The 22,645-nt window shown below is 43.2% G+C and overlaps 1 protein-coding gene and 1 non-coding gene across 6 annotated transcripts in view; both read right to left on the bottom strand.

Moving 5' to 3' along the window:
- Positions 1-22,645, bottom strand: part of LRP2BP (LRP2 binding protein) — a 56,361-nt gene that overhangs the window by 16,776 nt on the left and 16,940 nt on the right. For 2 of the 5 annotated variants that reach the window (XR_010939533.1, XM_067721663.1), the window contains exons 3-6: positions 8,616-8,751; positions 8,429-8,534; positions 7,324-7,547; positions 5,533-5,707 (exon numbers count right to left, since the gene is read on the bottom strand). Coding sequence is in view for 1 of the 5 variants with exons in the window: in XM_067721663.1 (XP_067577764.1) it covers positions 5,533-5,707; positions 7,324-7,547; positions 8,429-8,534; positions 8,616-8,751 (641 nt within the window). In the remaining 4 variants the exon portion in view is untranslated. Of the gene's footprint in view, positions 1-5,532; positions 5,708-7,323; positions 7,548-8,428; positions 8,535-8,615; positions 8,759-21,491; positions 21,606-22,645 lie in introns of all 5 variants that reach the window. The other 3 variants (XR_010939535.1, XR_010939536.1, XR_010939534.1) reach the window with 2 other exon arrangements.
- On the bottom strand, positions 17,833-17,935 carry LOC137216240 (U6 spliceosomal RNA). Its single transcript, XR_010939659.1, has one exon. It is a non-coding gene; the product is annotated as a U6 spliceosomal RNA (small nuclear RNA).

The raw sequence follows: 22,645 nt of genomic DNA, 5'->3' as shown, positions 1-22,645 counted from the left end.
AGAACACTCCCAAACACCACACACAAAAATAAGCTCAAAATGGATTAAAGACCTAAATGTAAGGCCAGACACTATAAAACTCTTAGAGGAAAACATAGGCAGAACACTCTATGACATACATCACAGCAAGATCCTTTTTGACCCACCTGCTAGAGAAATGGAAATAAAAACAAAAATAAACAAATGGGATCTAATGAAACGTCAAAGCTTTTGCACAGCAAAGGAAACCATAAACAAGACCAAAAGACAACACTCAGATGGGATAAAATATTTGCAAATGAAGCAACTGATAAAGGATTAATCTCCAAAATTTACAAGCAGCTCATGTAGCTCAATAACAAAAAAACAAAGAACCCAATCCAAAAATGGGCAGAAGCCCTATATAGACATTTCTCCAATAAGATGTACAGATTGCAGGGCTTCCCTGGTGGCACAGTGGGTGAGAGTCCGCCTGCCGAGGCCACAACAGTAAGAGGCCTGCGTACCGCCAAAAAAAAAAAAAAAAAGATATACAGATTGCCAACAAACACATGAAATACTCAACATCATTAATCGTTAGAGAAATGCAAATCAAAACTACAATGAGATATCATCTTACACCAGTCAGAATGGCCGTCATCTAAAAATCTAGAAACAATAAATGCTGGAGGAGGTGTGGAGAAAAGGGAACACTCCTGCACTGCTGGTGGGAATGTGAATTGGTACAGCCACTATGGAGAACAGTATGGAGGTTCCTTAAAAACTACAAATAGAACTACCATATGACAAGCAATCCCACTAGTGGGCATATACCCTGAGAAAACCATAATTCAAAAAGAGTCATGTACCAAAATGTTCATTGCAGCTCTATTTACAATAGCCAGGAGATGGAAGCAACCTAAATGTCCATCATCGGATGAATGGGTAAAGAAGATATGGCACATATATACAATGGAATATTACTCAGCCATAAAAAGAAACGAAATTGAGTTATTTGTAGTGAAGTGGATGGACCTAGAGTCTATCATACAGAGTGAAGTAAGTCAGAAAGAGAAAGACAAATACTGTATGCTAACACATATATATCGAATCTAAGAAAAAGAAAATGTCATGAAGAACCTAGGGGTAAGACAGGAATAAAGACACAGACCTACTAGAGAATGGACTTGAGGATATGGGGAGGGGGAAGGGTAAGCTGTGACAAAGCGAGAGAGAGGCATGGACATATATACACTACCAAACCTAAAATAGATAGCTAGTGGGAAGCAGCCGCACAGCACAGGGAGATCAGCTCGGTGCTTTGTGACCACCTAGAGGGGTGAGATAGGGAGGGAGATGCAAGAGGGAAGAGATATGGGAACACATGTATATATATAACTGATTCACTTTGTTATAAAGCAGAAACTAACACACCATTGTAAAGCAATTATACTCCAATAAAGATGTAAAAAAAAATGTCTACAAGTAACAAATGCTGGAGAGCATGTGGAGAAAAGGGAACCCTCCTACAAGGTTGGGGGGAATGTAATTGGTGCAGCCACTATGGAAAACAGTATGGAGTTTCCTCAGAAAGCTAAAAATAGAGCTGCGATGTGATCCTGCAATCCCACTTCTGGGTATATTTCCGGAGAAAACCATAATTCAAAAAGAACATGCCCCCCAGTGTTCATAGCAGCACTATTCACAATAGCCAAGACATGGAAACAGCCTAAATGTCCATTGACAGATGAATGGGTAAAGAAGACGTGGTACTTTAGTTGCTGCATGCCAGGTGTTCATTGCAGCATGCAGGATGCTGCAACTAAAGATCCCACACACCGCAACGAAGATCCCACGTGCTGCAACTAAGACCTGGAATAATGGAATAATTCCATCTGCAGCAACAATGGATGGACCTAGAGATTATCATACTGAGTAAGCCAAAGAAAGACAAGTATATGATATCACTTATATGTGGAGTCTAAAAATGTGGTACAAATTAACTTACTTACAAAACAGACTCAGACTTCAGAAACAAACATGGTTACCAAAAGGGAAAAGTGGGGCAGGAGGGATAAATTCAGAGGTTGGGATTAACATATACACACAACTATATATAAAATAGATAATCAATAAGGATCTACTGTATAATACAGGGAACTCTACTCAATACTCTGTAATAACCTATATGGGAAAGGTATCTGAAAAAGAATAGATACATGGGGCTTCCCTGGTGGCGCAGTGGTTGAGAGTCCGCCTGCCAATGCAGGGGACACGGGTTCGAGCCCTGGTCCGGGAGGATCCCGCATGCCACAGAGCAACTAAGCCTGTGCACCGCAGCTCCTAAGCCTGTGCTCTAGAACCTGCGAGCCACAACTGCTGAGCCCACGTGCTGTGACTGCTGAGGCCCACTCGCCTGGAGCCCGTGCTCTGCAACAAGAGAAGTCACCATAATGAGAGGCCCGCACACTGCAACAGAGTAGCCCCCAATCACTGCAACTAGAGAAAGCCCACACGCAGCAACGAAGACCCAACACAGCCAAAAGTAAATAAATTAAAAAAAAACAAAAGATATATGTATAACTAAATCACTTTGCTGTCCACCTGAAACCAACAACATTGTAAATCAACTATATTCCAATATAAAAAAAACTTTTTTTAAGTCACCACCTTGGGTTTTCCTGGTGGTACAGTGGTTAAGAATGTGCCTACCAATGCAGGGGACACGGGTTCAAGCCCTGGTCTGGGAAGATTCCACATGCCACGGAGCAACAAAGCCCGTGCACCGCAACTACTGAGCCCACGTGCCACAACTACTGAAGTCTGTGCACCTAGAGCCCATGCTCAAGAGAAGCCATCACAATGAGAAGCCTGCGAACTACAATGAAGAGTAGCCCCCACTTGCCACAACTAGAGAAAGCCCACATGCAGCAACAAAGACCCAATACAGCCAAAAATAAATAAATACTTAAAAAGTCACCACCTTTAGGAAATAAAAACTAAGGTTTTACCTATAAACAGTTATTTTAGAAGATTCTTTGTATTAAGCTAAAATCCCCTATCCCCAACCCTTTAGAATCGTTGACTGTTCCTAGGAGGACATACATTGCTGGTTTCCTGGAAACTGAGAGGGAAAGGAGTGGGTAGTCACCCAGTCTGAGGGTGGCAAAGCTGAGACCAGGCCTGGGGCTCCTGACTTTCAGCCCAGGGTCTCTTCATCTGCGGCCTTATCTTTTCTGTAACATACTGCCATGGGCTGTCATTCTCCCTTCCCTACAATGCCTCTTTTGTAGGACAGCCTTTCAGTCTGATGAAGACTGCTATCAGAAGCCCCTCACGTCTTTTCTCTGAGTAAAATACTCAGAGTTTGTTATTGTGCCTCATCTGACATGATTCCAGGTCCTTCACTGGCTTACTTTTAAAATGGAGAAAACTTAGAGGAAGTATCTCCCATAAAATCCAGTGGCCAAAATTGAGTAACGGGGCTGTATTATCTCCCACTATAAGGAAAAGAGTTTTAAAATTGTAATTTGTTTATTATGCTTTTATTTAGGCTGAACATATACCATATTTCAGGATATTTTCCACCCAGAGCTCTCTGCTATGTTTACTTGGAAAGGGTACCAAAGATAGCATAGAATCTGAAATTGACTTGGTTTGGAAATTGGTATAATATACAGAACACTTAGATTAAACAAAGACAGCTGTTATTCATACTAATGGTGTAATGGTAAATATCTCAAAGGTCAGTTGTATTTGTTTTTTTGGCTGTGCTGGGTCTTCGTTGCTGCGCATGGGCTTAGTCTAGTTGCGTCGAGCGGGGGCTGCTCTTCTTTCCAGTATGTGGGCTTCTCACTGGTGGCTTCTCTTGCGGGGCTCGGGCTCTAGGCCCGCGGGCTTCAGTAGTTGTGGCTCGCGGGCTCTACAGTGCAGGCTCTAGAGCGCAGGCTCAGTTGCTCCACGGCATGTGGGATCTTCCCAGACCGGAGCTCGAAGCCATGTCCCCTGCATTGGCAGGTGGATTCTTAACCACTGTGCCACCAGGGAAGCCCCAGGTCAGTTGTATTTTTGTACTGTGTTCCTCTATTTGTGTTGGTATGGGTTTAATACTCTGGAAATTTTAAATTTCCAACAAAATAACTTAGATTCCAAACTTGCCTACACATTGGAACCCCCTGGGGAGCTTAAACAAATCTGCTTGTGTCCCATTCTGGGAGATGGTGATTTAATTTTTCTGAAATAAGGCCTGAGCTTTAGCAATTATTAAGAGATTCCCCATGTGATTTTACTATGCAAATAATTTTGAGAACCACTGCTGTAACGTGATCAGATTTAGGCAAGGGACTTAGAAAATTGTTCCTTGCCTTGTTCCCTGGCTCCAGCTTGAACAGTTTGGCATTGCATGAAATTTTATGATCTAATTCTCATTTGGACTTATGGATGTCATGGACCTAAGTTGTGCAGTTTTTTGTTTTTTAAACTTGCAGTTACTATTCATGATTCCCTTTCACACTCCCTCTGCACTTTTTTTTTTTTTTTTTTTTGGTACGCAGGCCTCTCACTGTTGTGGCCTCTCCCGTTGCGGAGCACAGGCTCCGGACGCGCAGGCTCAGCGGCCATGGCTCACGGGCCCAGCTGCTCCGCGGCATGTGGGATCTTCCCGGACCGCGGCATGAACCCGTGTCTCCTGCATCGGCAGGCGGACTCTTAACCACTGCGCCACCAAGGAAGCCCCCTCTGCACTTTTTAACAGTTGATTTTAGATGTGAAATCCATTCACTATCTAAATAAATTGATCACATGGATTAAAACATGAAAAGGCTTATTTTAACTGGTTAACTCAAATTCATCAATATCCACCTAAGTGTGGTAGATGTCATGCAAAAAGAAACCTTAATGAAATGTACTCTAATGTACTAGAATGAAATAGAGATTCACACTTTTTCTGGGTGAAGGAAGGCATGCACGTTCTGGGTTTAAGGTCTTGGTGCTGGGCTTTAGGCGGCAGACAGTGAAATAGAATAATTTGCATCTAAGATAGAAATTTTAGGGCTTCCCTGGTGGCGCAGTGGTTGAGAATCTGCCTGCTGATGTAGGGGACACGGGTTCGAGCCCTGGTGTGGGAGGATCCCACATGCCACAGAGTGGCTGGGCCCGTGAGCCACAACTACTGAGCCTGCGCGTCTGGAGCCTGTGCTCCGCAATAAGAAAGGCCGCGATAGTGAGAGGCCCGCACACTGCGATGAAGAGTGCCCCCGCTTGCCACAACTAGAGAAAGCCCTCGCACAGAAACGAAGACCCAACACAGCAAAAATAAATAAATTAATAAACTGAAGGTGTCTTGTAGGCACAGACTATTAAAAAAAAAATAGAAGTTTTACCATCTGTGTTTAATTATTAAAAAGAATGACAGAATTGTTTGCAAACAAGCTGCATGTCTGACATCCTCTTGGTAGACAGAGGTTATGTGCACAATAAGTAGGAATAAAAACACTGATTTAAAAAGATGTCCAAGTCTCAACTAAAAACCCAGAAATTTCTATTGAGTCAATTTATATTTGTTGTCAGGCTTACTTTAGAATAATAGTGTTTAGCTGTTGCTTCATCCTTTGTGATACCCAAGCCAAGCTGCAGACACCGTGCGTGGTAGAAAGAGGCCATGGCCATGCCTCTGCTGATGAATTCTGGGAGACAGTCCGTGACCTGGGCTATCATGGGGATGTCATGAATCTCATCGTAGTCAGCAATCCTGTTACAACATCCAGTTGTGAAATTAAAAACGGTATCAGTTATAGTTTACATTTTTATAAACATGCCCAGAAACTGTCCATGTGCCCCAAGTGGTTTCTCTATTATTTCTACCAGTTTGAGAACAAAATTGTTTGCTCTGTGGTGAAGGGTAAATAGAACAGTCAACTAACACCAGAAGAATCGGAACTAACTACAGTGGTTACTATATGGCTTCCTAGGATTATACTGGTCAGGCTTAATAACCACTAAAAAAAATTAAGTTTAAAATATTACAAGAACTTGGGCTTCCCTGGTGGCGCAGGGGTTGAAAGTCTGCCTGCCGATGAAGGGGACACGGGTTCGTGCCCCGGTCCGGGAGGATCCCACATGCCACGGAGCGGCTGGGCCCGTGAGCCATGGCCGCTGAGCCTGCGCATCCGGAGCCTGTGCTCCACAACGGGAGAGGCCACAACAGTGAGAGGCCCGTGTACCGCAAAAAGAAAAAAAAAAAAAATATATATATATATATATATATATATTACAAGAACTCATCACTTTGCAGATTTAAACAATGGGAAAAAAATATTTTTCTATCTCTTTGGGTATTTAAACATCAACCTTGAATTTGGACTTTAGTCACACAGGACCAGAAAACACATTAATAAACTTACACATCTATGATAACGGGCAATAAAAAGTCCTTCTCTATAACCCAGATACAGCAATGGAGAACTACATGAAAACAAGTCAACTCCACGTCAGCCATAATACTGTGGGAAATAGGAACATGGAAAGTTTCAAAATTTTTAAAAGAACTGTTCGAAGTCTTAGTTTTAACCATATGGGCACTAGAGGATTTGAGACATCAGAGACCACACCTTTAAGTGGCCGGCTGCCTGGAGGCCATGATGTTGGGGAGGAGAGGGTAAAAGCAATTCCTTCATCCTTCAGTGTGGATGTCTGCCTCACACTGGGCTCGGGGAGAGGGGAACCTGTGGACTCCGTGGGAAGGGCATTATTGGGAGGGAAATGGCAGCATGGCCTTATAGCCATTTTAGAGGACACCCAGGTCTGTTGCATTTGTACATTGTGGGTAAATGCAGGAAAGTACATGGCCTCAGAGAAGAGAAATTTCCATATAATTTATGTTAGTGTTGGAGTCTTTTAACCATTCTCATTGTGCAGTCCTCATCAAGCTATATTGTAATTGTGCAGTTATAGAACCTATGGCTAAGGGTGTAGGAAAAAAAGTTTAGTATTTCTCATGTGCCAAGCTGTGTTAAACACTTTATATTCACTATATTTTTTAAATCAAGAAGAAAATACTTCTGCAGGATTACAAAAGAACTGATGCCCCCAAAGTTAAACTTGTGTAAGATTACTTAGCTGGTATACAGAGCAAATAGCACTGAAGTTCTGCAGACTAACAGATGTACTATCCAATATGGTAGCCAGGAGCTACGTGTGGCTATTAAAATTAAAATCCAATGAAAATTACAAGTTCAATCCTCAGTTGCACTGGCCACACTGCAAGTACCAATAGCCATCATTTCCAATACTGCAGCGAGTTCTATTAAACAGACCTGGCATAGAACATCTAGTAAGAGTTTTTGTAAATACTTTTATCCAGCTTACCTTTTGGAAAATGCAGCACACTTTGTAAAAAATTTCATCTTATAGTAATACTCCACGAGATTCCCTTGAGCGTAGACATTTCCACGCTCTGCTGCTTCCCTCAAGCAATGCAGGGCAGCCTCGGTATCCTGGTGGATGCCTTGTCCATAAAAGTACATGAGCCCAAGCGCACCCTGGGATTCCAGGTTTCCATTGCCACAAGCTTCTGAATGCCAATAAAACGCCTAGGAGAAAGCACAATTCCCTAGTATTCACAAGGCGGATTATAAATGGAATATCTCTATAAGATAGTACTATTAATTCATCTCTAGGACACCGTTCTAACCCCCTGAATGTATGTCAGACTAGCACCAACTTCGCATGCCTGAGAGAGGGTGCTGAGGGGAGCCCGCCCGTTGTCTGCCCACAGTATAGGCGAGGTCACTGGCTCGAGCTCAGCTGTTCAGGTTTCAGGATTTTCAGATTTTCCAGAGGAAGGACCAAAAAGGTGGGAAATAGGAACCAAGCGTCTGAAAGGCTTTGTAATGAGGCACAGCAAGGAGAGGAGAGCAGCTGATGTGAGATTGCAGCTATCTCTCAGATCCTCTTGGAGCTCCAACGGGATCAAAGAAAACCAAGGATAAAAACCTGCATGTGGTCCAAGCACGTTTGCTCAATACTCAGCTACAGTGCATCTGAGTTAGTTCAAACCGATTTCCAGGTAGCTCCTCAGTTATCTGACAAGGATCTTGGGGGTTATGTGCCTCCTACAAGTTTGCCTTTAACGCCTCATTTCCTTCTCCTTGTAAGATTTCTTGGAAAGGGTTTTCCATCATTGGTGATTAAAGAGGTTGTACTGACTCTCCCTCCTCTTTTACCTTTTATGGTAGAATATTTTGTATGTGTGCTTTTTATAGCATACAAAGTGCTCACATCCGTGGTCTCCTTTGGTAGAGGCAGGGAAGGCAGCATTCATAGTTGAGGAAAGGTGAAATGAGTTTGGAGATCCTAAAACGTAAGCTTTCTTTACATTGAAAGAAATGTAAGAGATATTCAGACTACATACTTACTCCTCACCAAATATTAATCTACACAGGATGCTAGGATTTAAACAAATCACTGTTACCTTCTCTAACTCTCTGGGTTCCTTTGTTGAGTAATACAATCCTAGGATACTTTGAGCCTTCACACTAGCTTTTGGATTTCCATTGTCTGCAGCAAAAAGCCACAGTCTAGAAGAGAAGGGCAAGGCAAGTTATTCTTTGTTTAAGGCATTTGATTAAAACAAAAATCTTGTTCTCAAGTCAGATTACCTTTCAGCTTCCTCGTCTGATTGTTTAACACCTTTTCCTTCATAATAAGCTCTTCCAAGGTTGTAAGCTGCTGCAAATTGTAAGTGTCTTGCTTTGGGACATGGAGAATCAACGATTTTCTTCATATATTCCACTCCTTTTTCCTTCCACAAAGGAAAAGAACAAAACAGAAAGTCCTAGTTTAGTTTTACCCAAGTTAAGTTTTCTCCCAATAATGCTGTAAAGCGTTCACCCTCCGACATGAGGTAGAATGTCATGAGTCTATACCTAACAGGTATGGTTGTCCTGGACTCTGCAGGGCTAGAAATAAGTCAAAGTCCATCTCCTGGCTCAGCGTTCCCAGGAGCTCTGGGATATAAAGCATTCTCTTCATTTTATAGCTTCCACATTTGCATTACCTCTCAATATGGTTTCCTTCTTCTCTCCTCATAGCCCTTATTCTGAATCGGCACAGTTCTTAGAACTTATAGTGTAAGGATAGCCAGTAACTTCCACATTTTTAATCCTTACAGGACACGTGTAAGCCCCAAACTCTGTCTTCTCTCTTCAAGCACACGTTCCCTAGCTGTGCTCAGTGATAAATTTACGTCTACTACACTCATCTTCATACGACATCTGCATAGTCACAGAACACAGAGGACGTTCTAACCACCAACAAAAGGCTTTCCTCCCTCCAAAAACCCAGACACAAATTGTTTACTAGACTATGTTCCTCTTGTCCAACGCACAGCAAGCCAAAATGCTGAGCCCACGAGGTTTGCAGCAAAGAGGGTTTACAAGGCAGCCAAGCAGGAGATGGGAGAACAAATCTCAAATCCGCCTCCCCAAAGGCAAGGAGCTCGGGGTATTTATAGGATAAAGAAGAAAGCAGCGGGCAGTTGGAGGTGTGGGGAGCCTGGAGAAAGACGATTGGAAAAGGTGCGGGAATCTTTGCTCTGCACAGGTGTAACTAAGCTATAGCCCTCTGCACGTTCAAAAAGTCACTAAGCAACAGACATGCATGCCCAGTTGAAGGGTCGGTGGTTCTATCCAGTCTTAACCAGCTCAGCTCAAACTACACACAGCTGACTCCAAGTTCCTAGAAAACAACTCAGGCAAACATCTTGTTTAGGCTACATGCTGCTTGGAGCACATGAGAGTCTTAAAAAAACCACCTTGATTACTGAAGGCAGGTGAAGTGGATTTGACCCACGGTTTCAGTCCCCCCTTGCTTTTCGATCATTACTCAACCTCTTGAGGAAAAAAGGTGAGGACAGCTCTGGCTAATTCCTGCTGATAAGGGGCATAGGCCTAACAGGGGCTTGAAGAATCAAACTATTTAGCACTCATTTGAGAATATTCTCTTGTTCCTGGTTTCAAGTTAACATTTTGATCCCAAACAAGTACCACTTATGCACCAGCTGTCAAGGCATTCATAGGCCCAAGATTGGTAATAAAAACTGTAGACAAATAGGTATGGGGTGGGGCAAATATGTACACTGTGAGGGCATACAGAACACCAGACGTGCGAACACTTTGACTCATTTTTAGGGATTTTACCTAGGACACTGGCGAGCCAGGGATCGGGGTCTTACTTTTTTACGAATTGGAGTGTGTTGATCATTATCACCTTTGACTGAAACAGATAGTATCGAAGGAACACAGGCTGGGAGAATTAAGTGTGGTTTCTACAATATCCTCACCAAATAGAACCCTAACAAGGGTAGGGGCCATTTTTTGTTGTTTGTTTTTTGGTTGTTTTTTATTCTGAGGACACAAGGAGACCAAATTTTGGCTTATTCAAGAAAAAAACACGACAGGACATTTTGCTGATTAGCCTAATTTGATATGTGCACACCTGAAGTCACAGTGAAGTCAGGGATGGTCAAAAATTAACGACAGGCACAACCAAGGGGTCAGCATGATCAAATACAGAAGGTTTTAGATGACATATCCAAAAGCTAGAGAAATTACCTACTTTTGCCAAAGATTGAAAAATCCTAATCACTGAATTGTCCAAGCCTGGGAGGTTCGAAACAAAGAGAAGGCAGAACAAAAGAAAATCAATCTGGTTACTAGCAAATTATTTAAATTGCTTCCTAAATTTTACTTTTCAAAGCCACCACTGCAGCAATCCCACTCACCTTAATTGCTTTCCCGTGGCTTTTTTCTGGGGGTTTGCTTGCCCACTCGGGAAAGTCAGCGTCAGGGTTGGAACCACTGCGGTATTCCTCCCGCAACGTGCTTTCTCCCTTTTTCGCTGCATTCCTCATAAGGTCCCAACCCGCGAAGATGGACCTGGTCTTCAGGATGTTTATCCTCCATGATTTCAATCTAGATGTTCATTGTCTCCTTTAAGAGCTTCCTAAATGGGTTTTGCTATGAGTCCAAAGTTGGGGACCCAAATACGGCAGAACCCAGCCATTCCCAGAAATTCCTGCAATTATCTCTTGGTGGGAGCTGCAGCCCTAGCTAGAGCTTCCCTTCCATTAGAGGGCAAGTCTCTCTGTCCTTGTGAGAGTTCAAAACCCAAATATTTAACAGAGGGATTGAGAACTCTGTGCTTTTTCTTGGATACTTGATAGACCTGTTCAACCAAAAAGGTTGAAATCAAAACCATATTCTGAAAAAAAAAAAAAAAAAAACCACCATATTCTGGTCTCAGGTGTCCTTTGTTTTACTGGTAACCAGCATCAACCACGTCCTGGAGCAGGGCTCCCTCATTTAGTTGAGGGTCCCTCAAATCTTTTGCTAGGATTTCTCCAAACATCGCGGGTAAAGTTTTAAATCCCTGAGGAAGTACTGTCCAGCAGTACTGTTGTTTAATTCTTAGTACCAAGATCTTCCCATTTGAAAACAAACAACTCTTGGGATTTAAAACAAGGATATGCAAGAAAAGGCATCTTTCAACTCTAATACAGTAAACCAGCAATGTCTGGACAGATTAGTGAGCAGAGAATATGGGTTAGGGACTACTGGATTAGTCTCTTTTACAATCTAACTGTTCTTAAATCGTGTACAAGCTGACCTCAGGTGGTATCCTAAGCTGTATAGGCCTAGCTCTTTGCTATTCCCAGCCTCCCGTCTGCACAGGTCTTCGGACTCCCCTTTGCAAATCTCTTCTGGAACAGTTGCAGGCTGTTCTTTTGGGGACTGGAGTAATAAAGCCTGCAATGCGCAAGCCTGCTCTGGTGGTACTTTAATGTCTGTCCACTCAGGGGCAAAGGTAACCCTGATATTTAGTTAGTAAATCTCGTCTCAGAAAGGGAATGGGGCATTCAGGCATGCATACAAAGGTATGCTTCAGATGCCTTTTCCCCAACTGACAGTTTAGCAGCTGGAAAAAAAGGCATTTTCAAGGTTTCTTTGGACACCCCAGTTACTAACATAGTTTTAGAAAGAAGCTTAGAAAGCCAGGTATTTAAAACTGAGTAAATGGTCCAATATCAATCAAAATCCAAGTTAATTTCCCACGGTCATAGTCATCCAGGGCTCTGCTTAGGAAATGATGGACTTCACAAGATTTAAAGGAACCCCTAGGGCCTGGCATTCTTGGTCACTGTCATTCTCAGCTCGGGCATCCGATGTGCCAGCTGTTTACCTTCAAGAGGCTTACTTAGGACGGGACCCTCTTTTCCAGTGTCCCTCCTGTTTGCAATATGCACACTGGCGGAGTCCGGCTATTGGGTGCCCGTGTGAGCGGAAGCTTTTGCCGAGTCCCTTGTGAGAGTCCTTGATTCCATCCAGCTCTTCCCGGTGCTAAGGTAGCCGCCCGCAGAGCAGCCTCTTTCATTCTCCATTGTTCCCTTTTCTCCTGAACCTGGTCTCCGCCATTAGAAACTTTAAAGACAGTTTCAACAAGTCAAGACATAGACATTCCTAAAGGCCCTTCCATCTTTTGCAGTTTCTTCTGTATACTGGGTGCGCTCTGACCAAAACTGGTCACTCTGACTTTTATAAGTTCTCTTTGTATGTTGCCTATAAGCTTTAAAGACCCTTTCTGGAAATTCTGAAGGATCCTCATTTGGTCTGTTTTACCCTCCTGTACTTTATTAAGGCTTGTTTTGGCATCCCTCTTCGCAATCCTGCAAGAACGCAATCTCAGTAAAGTTCGGGCCCGTCTCCAGCATTCACATCCCCATCAGGATCTGCTTTTGTGTAGCCCCGCATGCAGCAGCCCTCACCGGGTTGCCAGGGGTTTCTGCACGAAGCAGATCTGCCTCCTCTCGAGCTTTATCCAGCACCATCCTATGCTCTTCTGAAGTGAGGAGGGTATTTAATACATTTTGAACATCTGCTCAGGTTAGTTTGTGGGTTGCAAAAAAAAAAAAAAACCAAAAATCAATGAAGGTTTTCCATTCTCGAGTCATCTCTATAAGTTGGCATATTATTCTTCCAGTTAAATAAATCCAAAGCGGACAGGGAAGTGGACCCAGATCCATCCCAGCAGCTGCCCAGCCTCGGCATTCACAGACCCCGTGGGGACCTGCCTTAAGGGATATTGCCCTATCCGCACTTGGGTCGCACCCATGGCCAAGCTGCACACCCTGGCAGGTAATGAGAGGGGAGGCCATTCCTGTTTCTCAACCCTCAGACACTGGGGTGGAGGGCACAGGGGCCCGAGAGCCTGAGGCTCAAATGCTGACAGTGAAGGAGCGGCAGCGCCACCCTGTAAGGGTGGAGGGGAGCGTCCGAGCGGCCACTCAGCCCTCAAGCCACCCTCCTTCTCATTAGAATCCAGCAAAACAGATGTCTGTGCCTTTCCTTCCTGTTGGACCATTACCTTACATCTCCTCTACACAGGTTTATTCTGATACAAGAACATAAGAGACTGTACATAAGGTATTTCATCCCGTTTTTATTCCTGTTTACAAAATAAATCTACTTGCAAAGTTTTATTGTAATTTAAGGATCCATTTTCAGGCCATTGCGCTCCAGAGTCCAGAGAATATTATGGTCACTTAGTGTTACAAAAAATAACCATCTTTTATTTCTCCATGGATTCATAACAGAAAGTCTCCCAATTTTGGAGAATGTAGCCTAGACGGCTGCAAGAGGGAACTGAATTAACATTGCCCATTTTGAAGGAGCTTTGTTCCCAGGTGGGTGCAGCAACTAAATCTTAGGGTCCTTGCTACAGTCGCCAAGAAGCTCAACCCCCGGTAGCCAATTCCTAACAATTAAGACAATCAGACATAGACAGACATGGACAAACAAAACAAAAACAAAACCAAAACCCAGAGCCCTGGGCCGTAAACTCAGGTACAGAGTACCTCAGCAGCAGTAACCTTTTATATTGTCTACCAAAATCCCATCAGGTGGGCCTCTGACCCACGATCCTTCAGGGTTCCAAAGACAATCTAGGCACAAGTACATTTCTTTAACGAGGTTTACCCTAAAAACATGTTCCAAATCCAAAAGCCCAAAACCCCAAAAATGTTACTAAAAGACAGGTCTAGCTGCTCGCCACTCAAAAACCAATATTCAAGAGGCAAGGCTACTGGAAAGTCTGCTTTATTTCTGAGGCCGGCAACGGGGAGAATGGTGCACTTATGTTCAGAGACTGATTCCTCACTGACAAATCAGAGGACAAGCACATTTTTTTTTTTTTTTTTTTTTTGCGGTACGCGGGCCTCTCACTGCTGTGGCCTCTCCCGTTGCGGAGCACAGGCTCCGGACGCGCAGGCTCAGCGGCCATGGCTCACGGGCCCAGCCGCTCCGCGGCATGTGGGATCCTCCCAGACCGGGGCACAAACCCGTGTCCCCTGCATCGGCAGGCGCACTCCCAACCACTGCGCCACCAGGGAAGCCCTGGGCAGGCACTTTTAAAGGGGAGTTTCAGGGGTGTTTAGGCGGAGGGAGGGGGCTACATGCAGAAACAGCCCAGTCAGCTCCGACAGTCACCTTGAAATTGGTCACGTGGTGGTCTGGTCAGCGTCATCTTCATTGTTTTAAGTACAGTTAGTCTTCAGTTCCAGGGTCGGTTTGTTCGCATTTCTTTGAAGCCAGTTCTCAGAACTGTGGCAGCTTATGTCATGGCTACACAGCCTGGTCATCATGTAGTTAATTTCTTTCACCTAGTGGGGGTTTCAGTATCTATAAAACAGCTGAAAGGAGACGGCCCAGAATATTATCTATAGCCCTATGAGGAGGGACTAATGGTCCCCGACTTCATTCAGTGACTAAACTATTACTACTTGGTCTTGTTTTCCTTTGCTTCTGCACTTTCTCACATCTCTGAATTTATTCTTTGACTAAAGTTTTTCTACAGACAGAAGACAGGCAGAGGGCATGGAGGGGAAGCACCATAGGGTCCTGCTCCATTTCCTCTCCTTGCTACAAGATGAAACTAAGCACGGAAGGTCAGCAGTGCCTCCCTGAAAACCCAGGGTCAGTCTGGGAACGGACACGCCAGGGAGCTGCTCGGGCTGGCCCACCGGACCTCAGTGCCTGCAAGGGGCCGACGAGCCGTGGGCCAAAGGTTCGCCTGGACTCACCTCTTGGCTGGCTCACCACGTGTGTTACCGAACCAGATCCGTCTTGCCAGACGCACAGCAAGCCAAACGCGGAGACACCGAGGTTTGCAGCAAAAAGAGGCAGCCAAACCGGAAGACGGGAGAACAAATCTCAAACCAGCCTCCAGCAAGCAGGCAGCTCGGGGTATTTATGGGATAAGGAATAAAAAACAGCAGGGCGGTCCGAGGCATGGGGAGCGTGCGGGGCGTGGCGAAACGTGATTGGGAAAAGATGTGGGAATTGGCGGGTAATCGTCTCTCTGCGCAGGTGTAACTAAGATGCAGGCCTCTGCACGTTCAAAACATCATGAAGCAATGGACGCCTGTGGATGCCCAGCTGGAGAGTCGACGGTCCTATCTAGTCTTAACCAGCTCAGCTCAAACTAGATGCCACTGGCTCCAAGTTCCCAGAAGACAACTCAGGCAAACATCTTGTTGTTTATGCAAGTGCAGCTTGGAGGACACAGGAGTCTTAAAACGACTTTGATTAGTGAAGGCAGGTGAAGTGGATTTAACCCACAGTTTCAAAACCTTCAAAAATCACTCCAAAGAGGAAAATAATATTTGACGGTCAAGTACATTTGTATACACTGCATTCTAACTTTTACTCCTCACTAGTCTCTCAAAGTGCTATTGCTGGCTAAACAACACAGTAATAGATGAGAAAATAAAGGTGTTTTACCGAGTCCCAGATCATGTGGATTTACTTCTGTGAGTGTGTGAGGTAGGTGTCTACCATTTTTTCCCCAACTGGTTAGTAAGAGAGAACTTACAGTATAATGGTAGTAGAGTGAAGTGTTCGTGTAAATCCTCCCACAGATAGCAGTGATTAAATCAGGACCAAACATAAAGAACAACTTTCTAAAGGCACTGGGAGGGACTTCCCCGATGGCACAGTGGTTAAGAATACGCCTGCCAAGGCAGCGAACACGGGTTCGAGCCCTGGTCTGGGAGGATCCCACGTGCCGCGGAGCAACTAAGCCCATGCGCCACAACTACTGCGCCTGTGCTCAAGAGCCTGCGAGCCACAACTACCGAAGCCCGCACGCCTAGAGCCCATGCTCCGCAACAAGAGAAGCCACCGCAGTGAGAAGCCCGGGCACCGCACCAAAGGGTAGCCCCTGCTCTCCACAACGAGAGAAAGCCTACACGCAGCAACAAAGACCCAACGCAGCCAAAAATAAATTAATTAATTTTAAAAAAGTTATTAAAGGCACTGGGAAGTTTATCAAAGCAAACACAAACTGGAAGAGGAATGACTCTTGAGAACTGCAACTGAAAGGGATCATTGAAGTTCAATGAACTCCAGAGAGGATAAACAAACACCCTCTCCTAGGCATGCATCATAGTCAAACTGCTGAAATCCATAGAAATCCTGCAAGCAGCCAGAGAAAAAGGACACATTATATACAGGGAACATAATACAATCAGAGACTGAGTTCTTGTCAGAAGCTAGAAGAGTTTACAATGGCATTGATTTTTTTGGGTTTTTTTGCACGGTTCGCGGGCCTCTCACTGTTGTGGCCTCTCCCGTTGTGGAGCACAGGCTCCGGACACGCAGGCTCAGAGGCCATAGCTCACGGGCCCAGCCGCTCCGCGCCATGTGGGATCTTCCCTGACCGGGGCACGAACCCCTGTCCCCTGCATCGGCAAGCGGACTCTCAACCAGTGCGCCACTAGGGAAGCACTACAATGGCATTTTTAAAGTGAGGAAAGGAGAAACTCAACCAGCAAAGCAATTCATCAAAAATGAAGGCAGAGTGAAGACATTTTCAGGTAATTATAAAATTGGAGATAACTCATTACCTGCATACTTACAAGAAATGCTCTTTAAAGGAAATTCTTCAGGTTGAACGGAAAAGGAATATGGTGCCAGATGGCAACGCAGATTGATAGGGAGGAATGTAAAGCCTCAGAAATGGTAAATATGTACAAATATAAAAGGATACCCAGGCACATATATACATACCTGTGTATGTTTTCTTTTCAATTTCTTTCAAAAGTTATATGACTAAAGCAAACATAATGCAGTTTTGTATCAATATTTTGGGGTTTATAACACGTAAATTTCAAGACATTTCAAACCTACCACACAAAGCATATTTGTTTCCACCAGACCCTGGACCAAATTAGTGTCAAGAACTCGGTAAATTAATAAAATGATAAACATTAAAAGAATTTGCTCTTTGCCCCTTTACCTTGGGTTAACTGAACAGACCTACAGAGGCCATCTTCTTTTTTGCTCCACTGGCCTCCATATGTAATTAAATTTAAGCCATTCTATTTTGGAGTTGCCATATGCCAACCCGTCGAATCTACCAATTTTCCTGGTCTTTCTACACCTTCGTGTTCTTCCCACATCAGCTTATTCTGTATCTGTCACTGTACTCATTCCTTTGTCCCTCTTTCCCTCCATGACACTCACTCATGTGGCAGATATCTTATTTCTCCAGCTACTCTGCTGTACTTAAACCACTGAACATGGCTGGAGAAAAACATAACCATGCTGACAGGTCCTTCCTGCAATTTGTGACTTCAAATTTCAGAGCGAGCTCTCCCCTCACAAGCAATACTATCAGTTTGTCTCATCAATGATCTCTCCCACTTATCTGGAAGAGAAGATACTACTTCAAACCTTTTCCTTTCTCTTCAGACTTCTGCTGTCCCCTCGCTCCCTCTCCTCAGTCTCAGCTCATGGCTTCAACTTTTTAAATATTTTTATAAAAAATATGGAACAGTTCATGGAGTTGTGTGTCATCTTTGCACAGGGGCTATGCTTATTTTCTCTGAATTGTTAGAATTTTAGGATACATGCTGCCACAGCAAACACATGGCTTGTCTTTTATTTCACTGAGAAAACAGAAAGAATTGAAAGAAACACCAAATCTATCAGTTTACCTGATTCATCATCAATTTTTTCCTCTCTACCAGATCGTGTGTCAACTTACAAATAATAATGTAATATCTTTGATCTGGGAGAAAACTCTCCTTTGATCCCATGATCCCTCCCAGTTATTGCACATATATTTGTTCTACTTTATAACAAAGCTCAGTGCTTATCTCCACTTCCTTACATCCATATGCCTCCTCCACCCACTCCAGTCTTGGTCCCTTATGACCTTGGTCCCACTGAAATGGTTTTGTCAAGATCTCCAGTGAAATTCATCTTAGTATGTCTGATAGTAAGTGCTCAGTTTTCATGCTACTCACCTCTCAGCAGAATTTGATACAGATGATCACTCCCTTCTTCTTTTTTTTTTTTTTTTTTTTTTTTTTTTGCGTTATGCGGGCCTCTCACTGTTGTGGCCTCTCCCATTGCGGAGCACAGGCTCCGGACGCGCAGGCTCAGTGGCCATGGCTCACGGGCCCAGCCGCTCCGCGGCATGTGGGATCTTCCCGGACCAGGGCACGAACCCATGTCCCCTGCATCGGCAGGCGGACTCTCAACCACTGCGCCACCAGGGAAGCCTCACTCCCTTCTTGAAACAATTTCATCGTTTGACTTTCAGATCACCACACAGTCCTCATTTTCCTCTGTCCTCCCTGTCTTCTCCTTCTCATTTCTCCTTTGCTGGCTAGCTGTTCTTTCCGTTATGACCATGAAATACTGGAGGGCTTCCAGTCCCTGGCCTTGACCTGTGGCTCTTGTCTATGATACTCACTCATTCAGCAATCTTATCCAAGCTGGTGCTGTAACTCCCACTGCTCCACAGATAGCCCCCCACTGATTTCTCTAGTCCTGATGGCACCGTTGAGCTCCAGACTCTCTACCTGACATCTCTACTTAGGTGTCTTAACAGGTACTTCAAATGAAACATTCAAACATAAATGTTTCGCTTTTCCTCCTGTACGCCAAATGTGCTTCTCCCTCAGTCACCCCATTGTTATTAAATGGCAACATCATCCACTCAAGACAAAAAGTAGGAATCATCCTTGATTCCTCCCCTTATCTCTGCCCCTCTCCCAATCCATCAGAAAGTCCTGTATCCTCTTAAGAGCACATCCTAGATCTGTCCACTTTTCTCTATTCCCACCACTATAATTTCAGTTAAAGCTGCTCTTTTATCTGCACTGGCTTCCTCACTGGACTTCCTGCTTCTACTCCTGCCTCCATTCAATCCAATCTCCACACAACAGACAAAATGATCTTTAAAAATGTTAATCATATTAATTGCACTCTCTTTTGGTGTCTTCACACTGCATTGAGAATACAATCCATTTGGCCGTAGTTTGCCAAGTTCCATGTGGTTTGGTCCCTGTTTCACTGTTTTGACTGTATTCCAGCTGTACCATCCTTCCTCAGGCCTGAACACTAGCTATTTCCTCTGCCTGGAATGTGATTCACCTAGACCTATACGTTGCTCCTTCTTGCTGCTCAGTTCTTCATTCAAGTATCAGATAAAATGGTGGAATGACACAGGGAGGAAAATGTAATCCCAGAGCCAAAGTCTTCAGGTTAACATTAGAAAATTCCCAATAACCAGGAAATTGATAGAACTAGGAAAGCAAGGAGTTGGTATGAACTTCAAAGTAGGTACACTTTGTGCCTGAGGTGAAGGAGAAATAATAGCTAGAAAGTGAATTGGGAAATGAAAATAATACCAGCTCTACCTTTGAGCACTATGGTACTTTGGGAGGTTGTAAGGAGAGGCCTCCTCTAAAGAGGGCTGCTTGTGGGACAACCAAGTTTCTGATAAGGCAAGGAAGTGAAGGAAGTAGTCTGAGAAAAAGGCTGAGAATACAGAAGATCTAAGAATGGCATACAGAAAAGTAGAAAGAATATTACATAAAAATTTGCATAGGGCTTCTCTGGTGGCGCAGTGGTTAAGAGTCCGCCTGCCGATGCAGGGGACACGGCTTTGTGCCCCGGTCCGGGAAGATCCCACATGCCACGGAGCGGCTGGGCCCGTGAGCCATGGCTGCTGAGCCTGCATGTCCGGAGCCTGTGCTCCGCAACGGGAGAGGCCACAGCAGTGAGAGGCCCGCGTACCGCAAAAAAAAAAAAAAAAAAAAAAAAAAATTTTCATAACTACCACATAGATTGTCAGTAATAACATTTTGCTATATTTGCTTCATCTGTCTTTTATGGTGACTTGTTTCAAGTTATATGCCGATATGAAAATATCAGGACACTTCACCCCTAAATATTTCAGTATGAATTACAAAAGAAGACATTTTTCTGCATAAGTACCATATAAGTGTCACTTCTAATAAAGTCAGTATTATGAAAAAAGGCAGGAGAGAGAGTTAATCTAGATTAAAGAAACTTGTAGATATTACAACTCAATTCATTGGGTGGTCTCTGACTGAATGCTGGCTTGAAAGACTACTTTGGGACAATTTGAGAATTTTGAATATAAACTGGGTATTAAATGGTATTAGGGAATATGTGTTAGTTTTGGTAGATGTATTCAGTATAAATTCTATTTTTGGAAAGTAAAATTTTTAAAGATTTGTTTTCACAAGTTTAAGTTGTTTCATTGCAATTTGTTCCCCAGTCTTCTCATGTTTATTGACAAAATGTGTTTTGTTAACTTTTTGAGACTAGAGTTCAATTGTCATCTAATTTCTATTGTATTTCTTCTGGTTAGGCCCTGTCAGAAATTAAGCATTTTATTGCTTTCCGCTTTATTTTTGTGCAGCCAATATTTTTCACTGGTATTATTATTATATCTTTGGTAAACTCAAATTGTTGATTCTTTTTGTTTATGTAAATTCTTTCTGGTTAGATTGTTTAAAAGTTTAAAAAAGATATAGTGATGAATATTATCCTACTGTTATTACCATTTTCCAAGGACCTATTTCTAAATTCCATGTTAAATAATCCTATAACTTGGGTGATGGTGCAGTCATGATACCATTTAAATAGAAATAGGGGACCATTGAGTTAGAAAGTATAAAAACCAATTTTTCAAAAAAATTCGCATTCTAGAGAGAGACTTAAGAAGTTTCATAGCAAGTGTGACTGTCTAATGAACACATTCTGGTTTCAGCTTATCTTTTTTTTTTTGCATAGGGCAATACATGGAAGAATATACTCTAATAACAAAGTTCATATTTGATAGTAAAATTTGGAGTGATCTTATTTTTGCTTATTTTCTAACTTTTCTCCATGTTCATGTAGCTTTGAAGTAACTTTTAAAAACAAAGGAAAACATTTTAAAGCAAAAATTTTATTGACGGCTAATAGTAGCAAGGAGAGGGGCAAAAAGAAATTTGTTTTTCACGTAAATGTAAAAATGACTACTGCTATCCTTTAAATGCTGAAATGATAATTATTTAAATATAAGTAAGAAATATATCATTAAAATATAATTTTAAATATATCAAATAATCCATAAACAATGAAATCTTAAACACTGTGAACAAAACAATAACTTACAGCGTCTGCGGTCATCCCCAGACCATCATAATACATCACTCCTAGCTGGTAAGTTGCCTGATGATCCTTTTCCTTGATTTCTTCAAACTGTTCTAATGCTTCTTTATACCATCCCTGTAAGCTCCCAGGAAATACTGAATTATTTTCATTATTACCTTAAAGTAATCCCAAATACTTAGTTCCCGCCTAACTCTAGCTAGCAGCACCAAATAAAACAAGACAGCAACAAATTTATGGAATTTGCAAGTAAGCTATTGACAACAATCAACACACTATAAAATCAATAAAATAAACCTAAATATGGCAACTGAGGGAACTGACCAGGAGGAACCTGGGTCAGACTCTCTTTGGCTTTCACTCTTACTCTTGGCTATTGCCAAACCGCTGTCTAAATGATAGCCTAGCCCTCTGCTCATTCCAGCCTGCCATATCACCCGCTACTCCTGGAGTCTGAGAAACTTCAGAGATGGGGCCAAAGACTCTGAGAAAAGATAAACATCAGGATATCCGCTACTACTAAATATCCACTATGATATGGCTCTTCCAGTTTTGCCATTTTCTAGCTAGGGAGAAGACACAGAAAAACAAACATGTGATTCTCCAAAATTATCTTTCTCCCATACTTCCTATGAAAACCTACGTGTTATATGTCATTCATTTAAGGCTCCTCAGCGTTATAGGATATAATAACAAATACGCTGAAGTGTAAGGAACAAAAATGGGGCTTGGGCTTCCCTGGTGGCACTGTGGTGGAGAGTCCACCTGCCGATGCAAGGGACACGGGTTTGTGCCCCGGTCCGGGAAGATCCCACATGCCGCGGAGCGGCTGGGCCCGTGGGCCATGGCCGCTGAGCGTGCGCCTCCGGAGCCTGTGCTCTGCAACGGGAGAGGCCACAACAGTGAGAGGCCCGCGTACCTCATTAAAAAAAAAAAAAAAATGGGGCTTATGTCTTAATCCACCATGGAAAATGCCTTACGCTAAAGAATAAATCATTTGTAACAGTGGAAAGAGAGTCTCTGAGTTGGAAGGTCATTACTAGGAAGAGCAGGCCAGAGAAAAGCAACTTTTGGAAAACACAGAAACAATTGAATTTCTCTTTTCATAAACTGTAATTAATCAACAAACTGATAAAATTAATAAAAACTGTACCAAA

Source organism: Pseudorca crassidens, chromosome 21, assembly GCF_039906515.1.
Source record: "Pseudorca crassidens isolate mPseCra1 chromosome 21, mPseCra1.hap1, whole genome shotgun sequence".
Lineage (NCBI taxonomy): Eukaryota > Metazoa > Chordata > Mammalia > Artiodactyla > Delphinidae > Pseudorca > Pseudorca crassidens.
Note: the sequence above shows the minus strand (reverse complement) of the source record. Positions and strands in the feature narration are given on the sequence as shown.